Source organism: Zeugodacus cucurbitae, chromosome 4, assembly GCF_028554725.1.
Source record: "Zeugodacus cucurbitae isolate PBARC_wt_2022May chromosome 4, idZeuCucr1.2, whole genome shotgun sequence".
Lineage (NCBI taxonomy): Eukaryota > Metazoa > Arthropoda > Insecta > Diptera > Tephritidae > Zeugodacus > Zeugodacus cucurbitae.
The window spans coordinates 67216364-67232909 of record NC_071669.1 but is presented as its reverse complement, the minus strand read 5'-3'; the positions used below and the strand labels follow the sequence as shown (position 1 = coordinate 67232909).

The 16546-nt window shown below is 37.7% G+C and overlaps 3 protein-coding genes across 7 annotated transcripts; 2 read left to right on the top strand and 1 right to left on the bottom strand.

Moving 5' to 3' along the window:
- Positions 1–128: 128 nt before the first annotated feature.
- Positions 129–8315, top strand: LOC105214485 (CLIP-associating protein). 4 transcript variants are annotated; one of them, XM_011187956.3, is made up of 3 exons: positions 129–470; positions 896–1168; positions 3139–8315. In XM_011187956.3, exon 3 carries the CDS (start codon positions 3225–3227, stop codon positions 7704–7706), a length of 4482 nt encoding a protein of 1493 aa, XP_011186258.2. In that variant the 5' UTR covers positions 129–470; positions 896–1168; positions 3139–3224; the 3' UTR covers positions 7707–8315. The 4 variants fall into 4 exon arrangements, with proteins under 4 accessions (XP_011186258.2, XP_011186249.2, XP_011186267.2 ...); XM_011187947.3 differs by having other exon boundaries at positions 129–689; XM_011187965.3 differs by lacking the exon at positions 896–1168.
- Positions 8316–10411: 2096 nt separating this feature from the next.
- LOC105214502 (hsp90 co-chaperone Cdc37) lies at positions 10412–12101 on the bottom strand. The gene is made up of 4 exons (XM_011187978.3): positions 11918–12101; positions 11649–11852; positions 10919–11578; positions 10412–10855 (listed from the first exon to the last, which is right to left on the bottom strand). Exons 1-4 carry the CDS (start codon positions 11948–11950, stop codon positions 10586–10588), a joined length of 1167 nt encoding a protein of 388 aa, XP_011186280.2. The 5' UTR covers positions 11951–12101; the 3' UTR covers positions 10412–10585.
- A 1418-nt stretch (positions 12102–13519) lies between these two features.
- Positions 13520–16422, top strand: Arsb_2 (arylsulfatase B). 2 transcript variants are annotated; one of them, XM_054229735.1, is made up of 7 exons: positions 13527–13685; positions 13759–13882; positions 13937–14096; positions 14275–14501; positions 14565–14826; positions 15090–15247; positions 15320–16422. In XM_054229735.1, the coding sequence occupies exons 2-7, from the start codon at positions 13760–13762 to the stop codon at positions 16238–16240; spliced, it is 1851 nt and encodes a 616-aa protein (XP_054085710.1). In that variant the 5' UTR covers positions 13527–13685; position 13759; the 3' UTR covers positions 16241–16422. The 2 variants fall into 2 exon arrangements, with proteins under 2 accessions (XP_011186293.2, XP_054085710.1); XM_011187991.3 differs by having other exon boundaries at positions 13520–13882.
- The last annotated feature ends 124 nt before the right edge of the window (positions 16423–16546 follow it).

The following is a 16546-nucleotide window of genomic DNA, read 5'->3' as shown; positions in this document are numbered from 1 at the left end:
AATAATATTGAAAGTTAAAAAAAATTATCTTCACATTTTTCTCAAATCCACAAATATGCTCGGCTTATCTTACACATGACATTCATCAGATCTCTGATTCGTCTTTAGCCATTTTGACGGACGAAATTGAAAATGACATAATTTTACGAAGAGCGAGCGAATATCCAACGCTTATATGTGGAGCTGCGAAAACTGCGAGATTAAAATAAAAAATAAAACATAAACGAATCGTAAATATGTGAAAAAGTTGTGGGAAGTTATGAGGAATTAGATAAAAATTAAGTATTCCCAATTGGAAAGTAAAAAATAGTAATTGTGGCAAGTAAGCATCGTCGAAGATAAAGATAGAATTTGAGTAAAGTGAAGCCGCCGCAACTGCGTCACTCATTGGAAAACGCGAGTGAAGCAGAAAAAAAAAAAAACGCGAATCGAGTAATATAATAAAGCGAATGAACATATTTTGTGCAAATGTAAGTGCTTGTTTTTTGTTTTGTGAACAATTTAAAATTATCATAAAAGTGGAGACAATTGTTGTAAAAGAAATAAACTGGATTTCTACTAAATCTAATATTTAAAAGTGTGAAGCAGCAGAATTAACAGCGCATAGCAAAAGTTTAGAAGAGTAGAAGGCAAAGGAAAGCAACGTAGCGCTTAAAAAAGAGAAGAAAAGACATTGGAATTTGTTAAATGTGAGTACATACTGTAAAAGCAACAGCGGACGTCTTGAACATAGGGCACGTCAAATAACGATACAGAAAATCATAAAAATAATAAAAAATATAGAAATTTCTTTATCTAATTAAATAAGATGTTAAGGAAAATCGTCAATTACTTGTCGACTACATTTTTATATATATTAGTGTAAAATTAGAGTGTAATTAAAGAAAATTCGCAGGCATTCCCTTCGGAAAGTGAAAAGGTGACAAATTGATGAAAGTATCAATCAAGGAGAGAGCAAACGCCCTGCAAGTTCCTGATTGCATGAAATTCGCCAAACGGTGGCCCTGCTGGAAAATCAATTTTACCTACTTCTTGTTTGTGTCGAAGGATCAAAAATTTACATTTGAGTTGTTGCAAGAACCGAAGAAACAACTACTAAAATCAGCTTAATTGGCACAGCTGCTGATTCGTTATCATTAATAGCAGTAGGAAATTAGTTTTTTGCTCGGTGAGTTTCACTTAATTCAAATATTATTAATCCTTCTACACTTGTTATGTGAGATAAAATATATGATTATCAAAAGTGAACAGTACAGGTGTGCAAATTGCACAGCTTTCAGCTAAGTTAATAATATGGAGATTATGTTGTAGAAACTCGCAAATGGTGAGACGTTCATACTCTATAATGTAATGAAACTTGCCATAAACATATATGAAGAAGTGAATATGAACAATATTCTTCTTTAGGCGCTAAAAAGCATACATTTGGGTGTCTCACGACGACTACAATATCCGCTATTCATTGCTCGTTCAATTGAAACCAATTTGCAATTACTTTGACATTTCTTTGGCCAATTGTCAACAGAGCGCGTGCGGTGACAACATTACCGTTGGTGGCATACATTGCCGGCTACGATTGCCAATTCTTTTTTGTTCAATTAAAGTGCAGAACATTCAACAAAATTGAGATTATAAATAGAAAATTGCGTATGCATTAAATTCGACGTAGCGTTGTTGATCGCAGTTGACGTCGATGACGATAGCAATGTCGACGGAAAATGTATCTTGTAGTAGTGTATGATTTTACCTCATACTCTTAAAAATTTTTAAGAAATTATGTTCGATTAAATGTGAAATTTTCAAGGTATACTTTTGATGCAAATCACTTAGTATTCACCTATTTGCAAATGTATTGAAACGCTATACTCAGCAAGAAAATTTATTATTTATTACCATAATGTTTTTTACATAAATGTATTTATTATAATTAAAACAGTCTATTATTTTCATTGAACTTTAATTCCAAAATAATCAGTTTTAAAAAAATTTACAATATAATAATTCTTTTGTATAACTACATATACATATAATAACATACATATTTCAATTCATATGTTTGTTATTACTTTCGTTGCTTAGAAATTACTGGTTTTGGTGATTAGGATAAAAATAACTACAATGTTTGTTGAAACGTAAATTATGTTTACGTATGCTTAGTTTTTAAACCCAGTCGTTGTAAAGTAACGTCATACCCATATTTTTGTTTAATATTTATCAAGGGGCCAGACAAGTGGTTTTCTAAACAATAAAGAGATAGGAGCGAAGTAGGCAAGAAGCACAGAACGTAGAATAATAAAACCAGCTTTTAATTTCACATATCCACTCAATAATAGAAATATTTAAAGCTAGTTAGTCGTACACACCTTGTAACTATTTCGATAATCGTGACGTACATATAGCAACCATAAGAAACAACCGGTGCTCTACAGCCGGTGGTTCTCTTTTTATTCTGTTTTCTTTGATTTTCGCTATAAGGCGATGAAAGATGATTCACTCGGCGAAATCATCCGCTCCCACACTCTCATGTCAAATGGTGGATAATTTGGTGGGTCGATGTTAGCTACGGTCATTATTATATGTTTTGTGGAGAAGCAATGCATGATATAAAATTAAAAAATAATAATAAAAACTATTTTGCCTGAGGTGTTGGAAGTTGTATATAGGAACAGCTGTTCATATTCAGTGCCGCAACAAACTCGTACTTTGGTTTTTCACTTCTTGAATCAAATTCCTTGTTCACGGAAATGTGATTTCCGACGTCTTCAGGTTTTAGTGATTCCTTTCCATTCAATAAAATATAATAAATATTGCCGCACGTACGATGTTTTAATACGAAGTGAAACAAGATTTTCGTAACTTCTGTGTGTTGTATTGTTGTTTTCATACAGAACAACATAACAGATAGTAAATATGAGGTCATATTTTGTTTTTGTTTGTTTATCTATAGAAATGTTAATACATTTACTTAGCGCAACAAAAACTTTAAACTTAAATTTAGCAGAACTAAAAACGATAAAAAAATTATACGGCCCTTCTTATGAACTCGGTTTTAAAATATTCGTTAAATTGCTATATATTTATTTATTTTTATTGGTTAAATATTTGTATCACTAATCTACATTTTCACTATATTTTCAGCACCGATAAAGATTAAACAACGCGGCAGATTGCCGTGGCCGCGCACTACTCATCTATAGAAATTCAATACTCCAAAAATCGGCATTATGGCGTATCGCAAACCGAACGATTTGGATGGATTCATTCAAATGATGCCTAAGGCGGATATGAGAGTTAAAGCTCTACTCGCCGAAGACTTGGTCACATTCCTTAGTGATGAGACGAATTCAATTGTTTGCATGGATATGGGAATGCTAGTCGATGGCCTTATGCCGTGGCTAACGGGCAGTCATTTTAAAATAGCACAAAAATCGTTGGAAGCATTTTCAGAACTGATAAAAAGGCTTGGACCTGATTTTAATGCATACAATGCAACTGTGTTGCCACATGTTATAGACCGTCTGGGCGATAGCAAAGATACCGTACGTGAGAAAGCACAATTGCTATTACAAGTGGTTATGGAGTACAAAGTATTGGCCCCACAAGCTACCATCGACAAATTGGCAGCATCTTGCTTTAAACATAAGAATTCTAAAGTTCGTGAGGAGTTTTTGCAGACTATTGTAAATACACTGAACGAATATGGCACCTCACAATTGAGTGTACGCACTTATATACAACCAATTAGTGCGCTGCTAGGCGATCCCACAGCAACCGTGCGTGATGCAGCTATACAAACGCTTGTAGAAATTTACAAGCATGTAGGTGACCGTCTGCGTGCAGATCTACGAAAGATGGATGATGTTCCTGCGTCAAAATTAGCTTCGCTTGAGCAGAAATTCGATCAAATCAAAGCGGAAGGACTTTTACTGAAGTCGGCATTGCAGACCGCAGCGTCTGCTAATAATGGGCACGATGAGGGGGACAACGTGAGCGCACGGGATCGTCCAACAAAAATTGTTAAACGTACTGTATCCGCGTCAATGCGAGCCAAGCCAAGTTCATCGGAATCAAATGCTGGTGGCGATGCTGGCGCCATAACTGCGGATATTTTCGAATCAACATTCGAAGTTGTGCCACAATTAACTATTTTTCACCCAAAAGACATGGATGATATTTATAGAAATATTATTGTTGTGATTAGTGATAAAAATGCTGATTGGGAGAAACGCATAGACTCGTTAAAGAAAGTTCGTTCATTACTAATGCTGAATATACAATCACAACCGCAATTTGTTGCGCAGCTAAAAGATCTGTCGATACCATTCCTTGATATCCTCAAGGAGGAATTGCGCTCGCAAGTCATTCGCGAGGCATGCATTACAATAGCCTACATGTCGAAAACTCTACGCAACAAACTCGAACCATTTTGCTTGGCTATTTTAGAGGCGCTTATTAATTTGATACAAAATTCGGCTAAAGTGATTGCCTCTTCATCGATAATTGCACTCAAGTATATTATAAAGTATTCTCATTCGCCGAAAATGATTAAACTCGTTACCGAAACATTGCAACAGTCCAAATCTAAAGACATTCGTGCTACATTGTGTGAAATGCTTTGCTTGATGTTCGATGAGTGGCAAACAAAAACGATGGAGCGTTGTTCCCAACAACTTCGTGACGTTCTCAAACGGTCTATAGGCGATGCAGATAACGAAGCACGACGTCATTCGCGACGTGCTTATTGGAAATTTCGACGGCACTTTCCTGATCTAGCCGATCAAATCTACACTACACTAGATATTGCATCACAACGGGCATTAGAACGGGAACGTGATGGTGGCAATGTTGCCGTAGAACCTGAACGTCGCTCTGCAGCTGCAACTACACGATTTCAACGTTCGCCAGGTTCACTACAAAAGCCTGCGGCAGGAATGCGTAGCGTATCGGCTGTGGATACCGCCGCTGCACAACGTGCCAAAGCTCGCGCTCAATACTCGTTCTATCCACGAAAAAAATTAAGCACTGCTAACACCGCTGCTGCGCCAGCCAATTCCGGAACAACAAGTTCAGCTGCCACCGGTTCTTTACCGCGTCCACGGTATATGGGAGGTGGTGCAACGACAACGTCAGGCGCAGGGACGCAACTAACTACCGGCGTTTCTCCGCGTACCCGAGGTCGCGCTGGAGTGTCACAGTCACAACCTGGTTCTCGCTCCACTTCGCCCAGTTCCAAACTGCGAGAACAATACGGCTATAGACCCATAACTGGAACCATACCGAAAAAAGCTTCGGGCATACCTCGTTCGTTGACCAGTTCGCGCGAAACGAGTCCCACCCGCGTCGCCATGAAGCGGAGTATTTATGCCACAAATAGTGCGTCGAACTCCGCACGACGAACACCTGATCGTAGCAATTCACGTTCGCTGGCTGCAGCACGTATTTTACAACAAAGCCGCGAGGCTGAGACTGCATTAGCAGATGCTCTTTCGCCAGAAGCGGAGCGAGTTATTGATTATGGCGAGTATTCGCGCGGATATACAGCTGGCTTGCGAATGGGTCGAAAGTTGTTGTCGCGCGACGAGTCCGACGACTCCGAGGCATCGTCGGTGTGTTCGGAGCGGTCGTTTGATTCGTCAATGACGCGTGGCAACAATTCGAATTATTCGTTGTCAGGCTCACGAAATAGATTAGATTGGAGTTGCACGCGCGCACCGTTCGACGACATCGACACAATTATACAATACTGCGCCTCGACGCATTGGTCGGATCGCAAGGATGGAGTTATCAGTTTAACTCAATACCTTGCCGATGGCAATCAGCTGACACCACAACAACTACAGGCAGTGCTGGACATGTTCCGTAAATTATTCATGGATCCACACACAAAGGTGTACTCTCTGTTTCTTGACGCAGTTACTGAGCTGATTCTTGCACATGCCAACGATCTGCAGGACTGGCTTTTCGTATTACTCACGCGGTTATTTAATAAACTTGGCACAGAGCTGCTCAACTCAATGCACATTAAAATCGGCAAGACATTGCAAGTGGTGCACGAATATTTTCCAACTGATCAACAGCTTCGAGATGTCTTCCGCATACTCGCTGACACGGCACAAACCCCCTGCACCAAAACAAAGATAGCCATATTGAAATTCCTCACAGACTTGGCAACCAGTTACTGCAAGTCCACTGATTTTCCCTCCGAGGATGGACCATTAGCGGTTGATAAGGCTGTGCTGAAGATCGTTCAACAAGCTGGTGATCCCAAAAGCAAAGATCTACGTGATCAAGCGCGTAAGTGTCTCATTGCGCTCTACAATCGCAACACACCACAGATGACTAAGTTACTGTCTAGCCTACCAAAGGGCTATCAAGACACCGCCAAGGCCATTATACAGTCACATTTGCGACGCAATAGCACTTCAGGCACAAATTCGCCATCTTCACCACATTCAAGTGCCAGTCCCAAGCCACTGCAAAGTCCATCGCTTGGACCATTCTCTTCGCTACAACCACAATACAATACCACCAGTCCACGCTCGCGACAACCCTCTGTGGACCATGAACTCTATTCGGAGGCAGATGTGCAGCATAACATACACAAAACATCGGAAGAAATCCGAAATTGCTTTGGTGTTGGTGTCGGCATAGAGACATCATCCAACAATACCCGGCAATACCATTCGCTCTCCAATGCCAATGGCTATAACGGCTATCTGCATGATCAGCAAGATTCGTGCGCTTCTTCCAATTCAAAGACGCAGTCAGCCACCACAACCGAATCGAACACACCCGAAAGCACCACTATGCGTTTAGATGCTAACTTGTTGGAGCAGCACCAACGTATGACCACAAATGCAGTGCTAACAACTGCAACACCCAATGCCAACACACCAGTCGTTGGTGGCACTGCAAATCACGCCGCACGTTGTAATTACACCGTAACCTCGAACGGTGAGCTTTTGCTCGAGAATGGTTTGGCTGAAAGCGAAATTATACGCGTCGCATGTGCATTGAAAGCAGATATGCCCGTGGAGCAGATCCAACAGGCGCTCACCAATTTGGAAATTTGCATTAAAGGCGGCAACTGCGAACTCCCGAACAAACATTTTCGTGCTATAATGAAAATGCTACTCGGTCTATTGGATTCGCAAACCGCCGATGTGATGATCGCCGTTATAAGTGTGCTGGGCAAGATCGTGCGTAGCACCAAAATGAAGGAAACCTGGATCAATTTCCTCGAGCTGATATTGCTGCGGATAATAAACTGTTATCAGCACAGTAAGGAAACCGCACGAGAAATTGATTTGATTATACCGCGTATTGTGTCATCATTGCCGCTGAACGCCACCATCAATATTGTAAATCCCGTTATTGCAACTAGTTGCTATCCACTGAATTTGTGCGCAGTGAAATTACTCACTGAGCTGGCAGATCGTCACGGCGCCGAATTGACGGAATTACATTTAGACAGTATATTCCCGAATTTGGCGCGTCTCACCGACGACGGTGAATCGATGGTACGAAAGGCCGCTGTTTTTTGTATCGTCAAACTCTACATAGTGATGGGCGAGGAAAAGGTAAAACCGAAACTATCGGTGTTGAATCCGAGCAAAGTGCGTTTGCTAAACGTTTACATTGATAAACAACGCAGTAACAGCGGTGGTGGCAGTTCAACGAAAAACTCATCAGCATCATCGTCATGATTGCGTCGCACGTAGATGTCGACGCGTGAAGATCTGGATGCAGACCAACGGCAGTTGCAGCAGCGACAACGATACCAGCAGCCATGAAGAGCAATGGATGAGATGCTACAACACTGGAGCCGGGGCCGTTTATTAAAGATTAGCCGTTGTATGTGGTCGGTGTGTATGTGTGTGCGTGCGTACGTGTTTGTATGTGTATTTGTTAAAACAAAAAAAAAAAACAATTTCTTTATGTAGGTAAAAGCATTAAATGCAATACTATAACACTGAAGCAGCTTACAGCATTGCCAAAGTGGAGCTGCAAGTATGTGTATCGAAAATCTTTTGAAGATTTCATTACTTTGAGAATTGTTTCTAAAGTACAACACAAGATTCGATTCAACAAAACTTTTTAGGCGTTTTTTAGGTTAGCAGAGTTGGTGGTCACAAAAGCAAGGTTACATTTCAGAAAGTGTTGACCGTTAGAATTTTATGTTAGAAGTTGCCTAAAAATATTAATAAATTTAGCCTGCTTTGCATTTATACTACAACTCGATACCACTCCACTTTGGCTTAAGTGCGACAGCTTAGTATGTTAGAAACAACTGCTTGATGAGTTTGCATTAGAAATTTAATATAAATTTGCATACTTTTGCTTATAACAAAATAAAAACAAAATGCATAAAACCCAGATATGTAAATTGGTAAAAAAAAACACATTAAATTACTAGATAACTAATTGTAATTTGTTAGTTATAACCAATAATTAATACGATTGATAAAAACGAGCTCTCATACTCCTTTCTCGCACATTCTAACCTTAACTATAATTTTTTTTAACTTAAACCACACTTTCCAATACACGAACTATTTGCCAGCTCCCTCTAGTTGCATTTCTAGTTGCAGGCATAAAATTAAAAATATTATAATTTTGTATTGCACACCTTAAAACCACGATCCACATGTATCTATTTATCTACAATAATTTTCTTCTCACCTGCTTATCCAGCCGTGTCGTCTATTGTTTTTAATGTTTATGCTAAAGATTTTAGTTTTATGTATTTACGTTCTCATTATTATTCTTTTGTATATTTTGCGTGTATTTTTTTGTCCAAGACTTTTCCAATTACTTGTCTTTCATGTAATCATAAGCCTAATGATTTTCTCACAAACGATATTTCGAAATTTTACACAAACGAAAATATTGATGTTAAATACATAAAAAAAAATATATTTAAAAAACAAAAGAAACAAAAAAAAAACGATGAAAAAATAGTTTTTATTTTTAATTGCGATAATCATACAGCTAAGTTATAAGCAGTAAATAAATATGCAGTAATTCATTTAAAGTAGAATTGTCACTACTTATTTTTTAAACCACATTTTCTTGAAAGTAATTAAAGCACAGCAATAACTGTGTTTTAGTTTTATCGTGCAACCGTTGGCAAGTTTGTAGAGAGATTGCTAAGTGGTCATTTACTTCAGTCTGCTTTTTAATGTAAATTTTCTCTTTGCTGCATTCAATTTAATATTTTTTTGTAACTATTTAATTGTAAACGTACATTTTTTAAGCTAAATGACAGACGTGTTTGAAAATGTATTACTTCGGTAAAAAAAATAAAATAATAAAATAATACCATGTAATAAAATTGTAACCAAAAAAACAAAAACTTTATGCAAAATAGATGAAAATTAAGCAGTAATAGATAATACAAGTTATTATTAATACAAATAAAATTATAAATATAATAAAAAAAACCGCATATACACATACATATTTAAATTTCGTTACACACTTTATATGGTATTTGTGAAATTTAATTGAAAGTTGGAAGAATTAAAGCTAAATAGTATGCAATACGTTAATAAATAATAACAAACAATACATATATATATGTATGAAAATACAAGAGCTCTAGTAGCAGTGGCAGAAACTATAACCAAATTAACTATACGCCAACGCTGCACGCGTTGAAGGAAGCGAAGCGCGCATTTTAATGTAATTCAAAAAATATTTATAACAATCTAATAGAATTGCAGTTATATAAGACATGGAACGAAACATTTTCAATAAATCACTATTAACATGCGTAATAAACAAATATTTAGACTAGCTTAGTTTTTCAAAATAATTGAAAATTTAATAAACAAAAAAAATATTTAAACGCCAGTTTTGACAAATGCCTTCTCTGGGAGTCGCCGTGGTCGATTACTAAAATTCGATGTAGTAGTTTTTGTTTGTGTTTCTTCTCATTTGCTTCGCATTGTTTGAAACCCAAAATGTTGTCATAGTTAAAGGAAAACTCACTTTATTTAAGGTCAACTTTAATTTATTGAGAGCGTTTTCAAAAGGAACTTAAATCTATGTACGTACAAAGATGAGGAAATGAATTTTATTGAATGTTTTTTACATATACAATAATAAGCACAAATAACGTAAGTAATCTCACATTTTCAACATATTTTATGCATATCTACAAGTGATTACTAACTGTTGTTTATTATGTATCAATACTCAAACTGAAATAATGACTTGAGTGCAAAACAAAACGTATCTCAGTATTTTCGCATATATGTAGGTGTACGCTTCTGTAATGAGTTCAGTATAGCGATATGTGGATGTTGATAACTAACCGCGAGTACTTGACTTCTATATTTTGTATTTTTGAAAATATTTTTTAAACTTAATTTGAATTGCTCAAGACATTTAGAAAAACCGCTTTAAGTAGATTAAGGTGCGTACGCATGTATTTGGCAACACCAACATTTTCTGTAACATCTGCAGTTTTTTTTGTATATCTTGCACATTTTTTGTATTATCTAACTCTCATTCACTTTCAATCAAAAGTGCTATATTCATTTGTTCAAGAAAAGTGTTAGTTCACGGCTTCAATGCACAATCAATCCAAATCATCTGTACTAACGCCCGTATAGATGGGCTCATCCACCGTTTTATCCGATTTAACATCACCAGTTTCACTCTTACTTTTAACATCTTCGGTTTTGGGGTCCTCCTTGGATTCGCCAATTTCGACATCTCCCGCATTTGGTACCCAGAGGCCAGAGTCCACGCAACGTTTCATATGGTATTTGGCTTCCTCAACAGGCATTTCGGCTATTGTTTTTTGTAGTAATTCAATATCGCGCGATTCAAAACATTTTTGAAGGCTCTAAACAAAAACGTATTTCATGCATCAATTTTTTTTATTTATAAAATAATATGGTTTACTCACTTCTGGCAGTGTTTCAAAGACTTCTGCGGGATCCAGACCACCAGGTCCAAGTCGCGCTGCTTTCTCCTCCTCCTCTGCTTCGGCTAAAGCTTCCTTTATTTTTTCTTGCGCTCGTTTCTTTATACGTGCTTTGAAACCTTCAATTTCACTTTCGAACTGTTCTCTGTATTCTGGCACGCAATTTTGGATTTTAGAGAAGAACGAACTAACACAGGCACGTGGATCTACATCTAATTGCTTCGCTAGCTCTAATATATATTGCATACAAATGCACTGATGCGCCACATGTGCCATAAGTTCGTGTTTTTCCTCCATTTCTAAATTTATAGACCAAATGACTAGGTAATTCGCAGTCTCCTCGCAAACAAGATCTAGATGTTCCTGCAGGAAACGTTTGGAATCATCGTATTTGCGGAGCATACCATATTGCTTGCAGAATTTTTCATTTTCTTTAACAAATTTCTTCATTTTAGATTCTTTCTCTTCCTCCGTGAGATTTTCATCAGGTTTCCTTACAGCTTGTTTATTCAAAACAGTTTTCTCAAAACCAGGTTTGCTAATTGTGTCTACGTTCCAAGGAGCTTTCTTCTCTTTATTAATCAAATCCTCCTCTTGACGATCGATTTCTTTACCCTCCTTTTCAATTTTCTCCAACTCTTTCTAGAAAGTTGCAAAACATTACGATTTTTTTTTTTTGGTATAAAATTAAATAATGTAGGACAGGACTTACCTTCAGTTGCGCTTCGTCACCTTCCTTCTTTTGTATGCGTTCTTTGACATCCATCAAACGTGCCTGGTATGATTGCCTCTTCTTTTTGAACTCGTCCTTTTCACGTTCCATCTCAGCCATGCGTTCGACACGGGCCTGATGACGCCAACGGAACAACGAAGGAGTGTCGATGTTGGGATGTGTGTCATCCTCATCATCTGAAATCTGTTGCAAATGTTTGCCAAATTATGTTTAGGCTTTTCACAATGTTGGTTGTGTGCGTTACTTACTTCAATGTTCTTCCATTTGCTGTAGTCTACCATTGTTGGACTTTAGATTATTTTCCAATTAGTATTACTAAATTTATCGCAAACAAACACTTTGTAAGAAATTCTCAATTTTTCTCTATTAAACCGCTGAATTTACTAGAATTTTCTTTTGACATTTATGCTAAAATTTTGAAAATGAGTCAAAAGAAAATAACGAATGACAGTTTAATAATTGGGGATTTTATTGTTGTAATAGAGAAATTTTTGATGCGACGTTCTCAGCACAGGGTGGTTTATGAGTATTTGCAATAAAATTTATTATCGAATTGGATTATTATTGGGTCTAATCATTGAATCCTTTTGGATCGAACAATTTCTCGATACGATCGAAGATTACAACGCTAACGTCATTAAAACCGCATAGGAAATAAAATTTTCGATTGTATTGCACTTATTTACCGACTGATGAAATACTTTGCGTGGCTCATAGATGACGCTAATTTTGAAATCATTGAATCCGCAACATCTTGAATTTTTGTCGAAAACTATACGTTGATAAGTGAGTTGCTGAAATTAAAAAGAAAATGTTGCTTTAAATGGGTACTTTGTAACAAGTGCCAAAGATATACTGATAAAACATGTATTTGAGATGTTAGTGACTTCTTCATTGCAAAAGCCGAATCAAATACTTTTTGAGGAGAAATTTCAGAAAAGTTAAACGCCTTAGGCTCTACAATCAAGGAAAAAACTGGCTTGAAGAATATGGCTTAATAAACCCACACTTTTATACATTATCCTTATTAAAAAAAATAATGAAAAGCAGAACACATATCCGGAACAGAGCAAAGCTCACAAGGCAAGTAATTTTACGTTTACTCGAGGGGGATGTCAATATTATAACGGCATGATATATATGTCAGCCCAGAGTTTTGGATGCTAACCAGTAACTGCAACAAAAAATATTCAGGATGAGATCTCTACAGCAAGTACCACTAACAAGAAACTAGTTGGTAATAAGTATTGCATTGGAAACGTCACTCAATTCTCTATAAATTCTCAATAAATCGGACTATAACTTTTCAAGACCGCAGATATCGAACAGAAGGACCTCATTGTGTATGTGCGAGAGTGTAAAACGTTCGGTTATACCCGAACTTAGGTCTTCCTTATTAGTTTAATTTTAATTAGATCTTAAGAACATGATTCTTGAACGTTCTTGTAAACGCTTCATTTAATTGAGTTCATTATTGGCAAATAAAATAAATATTTGTATACAAAAATCACAAGTGCCCTTAACGGTGGCCTTGACTTTAATTTAAAAAAGCGATTACTTTTGTCTCGTGCCGTTATTTTCCCGAATGCTATTGTTGGATAGTCTTTGGTTCATGACGTCATGATTTATGCAAGTTGCTAGGGGAATGAAAGTGATAATACATATTTATAACTTTCCCGACATTAAGCACTTATAACTTGAAGTGCGCAGCTTTTGTAATACTTTTTTAATTAAATGATTAACCTACTACAATAGAAATTAAAACAAATAATTATTATTGGAATAGGTAATTAATAGCACAAGAGGTTAGGAGAATCGATTCTATAAAGACTATAAAGTCAAGTTGGAGTTACTTTGCTGAGAATTGTACGTTGAATCAGGTTATTGTCAGTGGTAAAATTAGAAATACTATATTTGAAAAGTTGGGAAGCGAAATTAGTAACAGTCTATAGATCCAAATCAAAAAACTTCCAAAATCTACATTAAAATTTTGGGGATTTGGTGGAGAAGAATCGGGTAGTATAATCTCTAATCGATACAATTACATTGATTAGCAACTCGGTTATTAAGTAGTTAATTTATACTTCAGAATGCATAAAATTATGTGTGATTTTCACCAAGCATTCGCAATCATATTGTTATGCTTCAGTGTGTTAACGGCAGCACAAAGTAATGATAAACCCAATATAGTCATTATATTGGCTGATGATCTGGTGAGTGTAGACTGCCTACCTTACACAGAAAAAAAAAATGTTGTTAATTTTCAGGGCGTTGATGATGTGAGTTTTCGTGGCTCCAATCAATTTCTGACGCCCAACATCGATGCTTTGGCTTATAGTGGTGTTATATTGAAAAATCTCTACACATCAGCTATGTGTACGCCTTCGCGAGCAACGCTTTTAACGGGAAGATATCCAATACATACAGGTCGGTATGCGAAAAATCTATTATTTGCATCTTTATACATACGTACACAGGTATATAAAGAGTACTTCAAGTAGTAATGGAACAAGTACTACCTTCAGCTATCCGAGTTTTATCTTAATCGAAGTTAATCGAACCTCACATTCACTTCTTCTTGCGAACGGCTTCCGTTTCCTTCCAGGTATGCAACACTTCGTCATACCGAATTTTGAACCATGGGGTCTACCGCTAAACGAGACGACAATGGCGCAGATCTTCAAACAGCATGGCTACTATACGAGCCTTATTGGGAAATGGAATCTGGGTATGTCACGTAAGGCATATACGCCCACAAAACGAGGTTTCGATCATCACTTCGGTTACTTGGGTGCCTACATAGATTACTATGAACAAACTTTGGATTCTACGGTGCGTTCCAAATTTATAATTTGATCCTTTAACTGACTGATAATAATAATAATCGTTTTATAGCCTCAAAATCTGTCAATCGGTCACGATTTCCGTGAAAACTTGGCTGTGTCGCGCGAATATATCGGCACTTATGTCACAGATCTATTCACCGATGCGGCGACCAAACTGATAAGCACTCACGATGCCACCAAACAACCGTTGTTTTTGCTATTCGCTCAATTAGCACCACATGCTGGCGATGATGCTACACCGTTACAGGCGCCACCCGAGGAAGTTGCGAAATTTGCATACATTAAAGATGAGAAGAGGCGAACGTATGCGGGTGAGTCCCTTCAATATACTCGTTCGAAGACTGTGTGGTCTTTATATGCTACAAACCAACTTTCTATTGATGAACCTTACCATTCTTTCTGGAGATCTGTTGCCTACAACTAAACTTCCATATAATTACGCTATGTCGAGAATTAGGCGGAGTTTAGTAGCGCCAATATTTTTATCTACGCCTCAACCTATCTAATCTTACCTTATCTTATCTTCAGCAAATAATCCAAAGATTTGCTCAACTTTTCTCCATTTCATTTCTAGCTATGGTGTCGAAACTGGATCAGAGTGTGGGTTCCGTAATAGATGCGCTCGCAAATAAGGGCATACTCAATAATACCATTGTAGTATTTTTATCCGACAACGGTGGACCAACGGCGGGGTTGTTGGCCACTACCGCCTCCAATTATCCACTACGCGGTGTAAGTACAAAATCAAGCACTCAATTAATATCCTATTTTCATTATTTACTTACATGTTTCCTTTTCCATCAGCAAAAGAATTCGCCCTGGGAGGGTGGCATACGTTCATCTGGTGTCATTTGGTCACCACTGCTCGAAAATTTAAGCACAGTTTGGAAACAACAACTCTACATTGGTGATCTACTACCCACCTTAGCTGCGGCGGCCAACATACAACTCGACACACAGCAAATGAAACTTGACGGTTTGAACCTTTGGTCCGCACTCAAAAATGGCTCCGAGCCGGTGGAGCGTGAGATTATGCACAATATTGATGATATCTACGAGTACGTCTCATATGGTAAAGGTAAATGGAAATTTATCAATGGCACCACGGAGAGTGCCTATGATGGCTGGCTGAGTACGCGCCAATATGAGAGCGACGCTGAGGTGGATCCGCGTGCTATCAATTATGAGGCGTTCATTATGAACACCACTGTATGGCAGCGATTATCAGAGATAAATGTGAAAACAGCGCTACCGGCTGCGGTCAACATATCGAAATTGCGTCAAGATGCCGCAATTAATTGTCTGCTTACCAATGCAACAGAGGCCAAGGTTTGTGAACCGCTAAAGGGACCATGTCTCTTCGATATCGATGTGGATCCATGTGAGCAAAACAATTTATACGAGACGATGAGTGATGACAAAGTGGTTGAAGAGTTGCTTCAACGTGTTGCGCATTTTCGCGAGACTGCGCATGCGCCAAATAATAAACCGTTAGATCCGAAATGCGATCCGCACTTATACAATGGCGAATGGACGTGGTGGGAAGATATACAAGATGACGTCGACCATCACGTGGACGTAGACGATAACGTCAACGCTGGCAATGACCAAGATAGTTATGGTGGAGATGGTGCAACGAATTTACGATTGCGCGGTCTATTGTTGATCTTTTCGTTCGGCACTCTGTTTGTTATTAATCTTTTCAAATATTCCTGCATGTTTTAAGCATAAACGAGTAAATAATCTGTTGATTTTTAATAAATGTAAACATAACTATGAGGAGGTGGGGCCACGCTCCCTTTCCAAAAAAGAAATCATCCGAATATGCACCTCCCTAGTGTGGTCCCTTGTACCAAAAGTACTAAAGCTATATCAAGGAAACTTTCTAGAGTCGTTTCTTTTAGGTACTACCTTATACAGTCCAAATGGAGGAAATGGAGGAAATCGGATTACAACCACGCCCACCTCACATACAAAGGTTATGTTGAAAACTACTAAAAATGCTTTAATTCAGTAAAGAAAACCACCAGA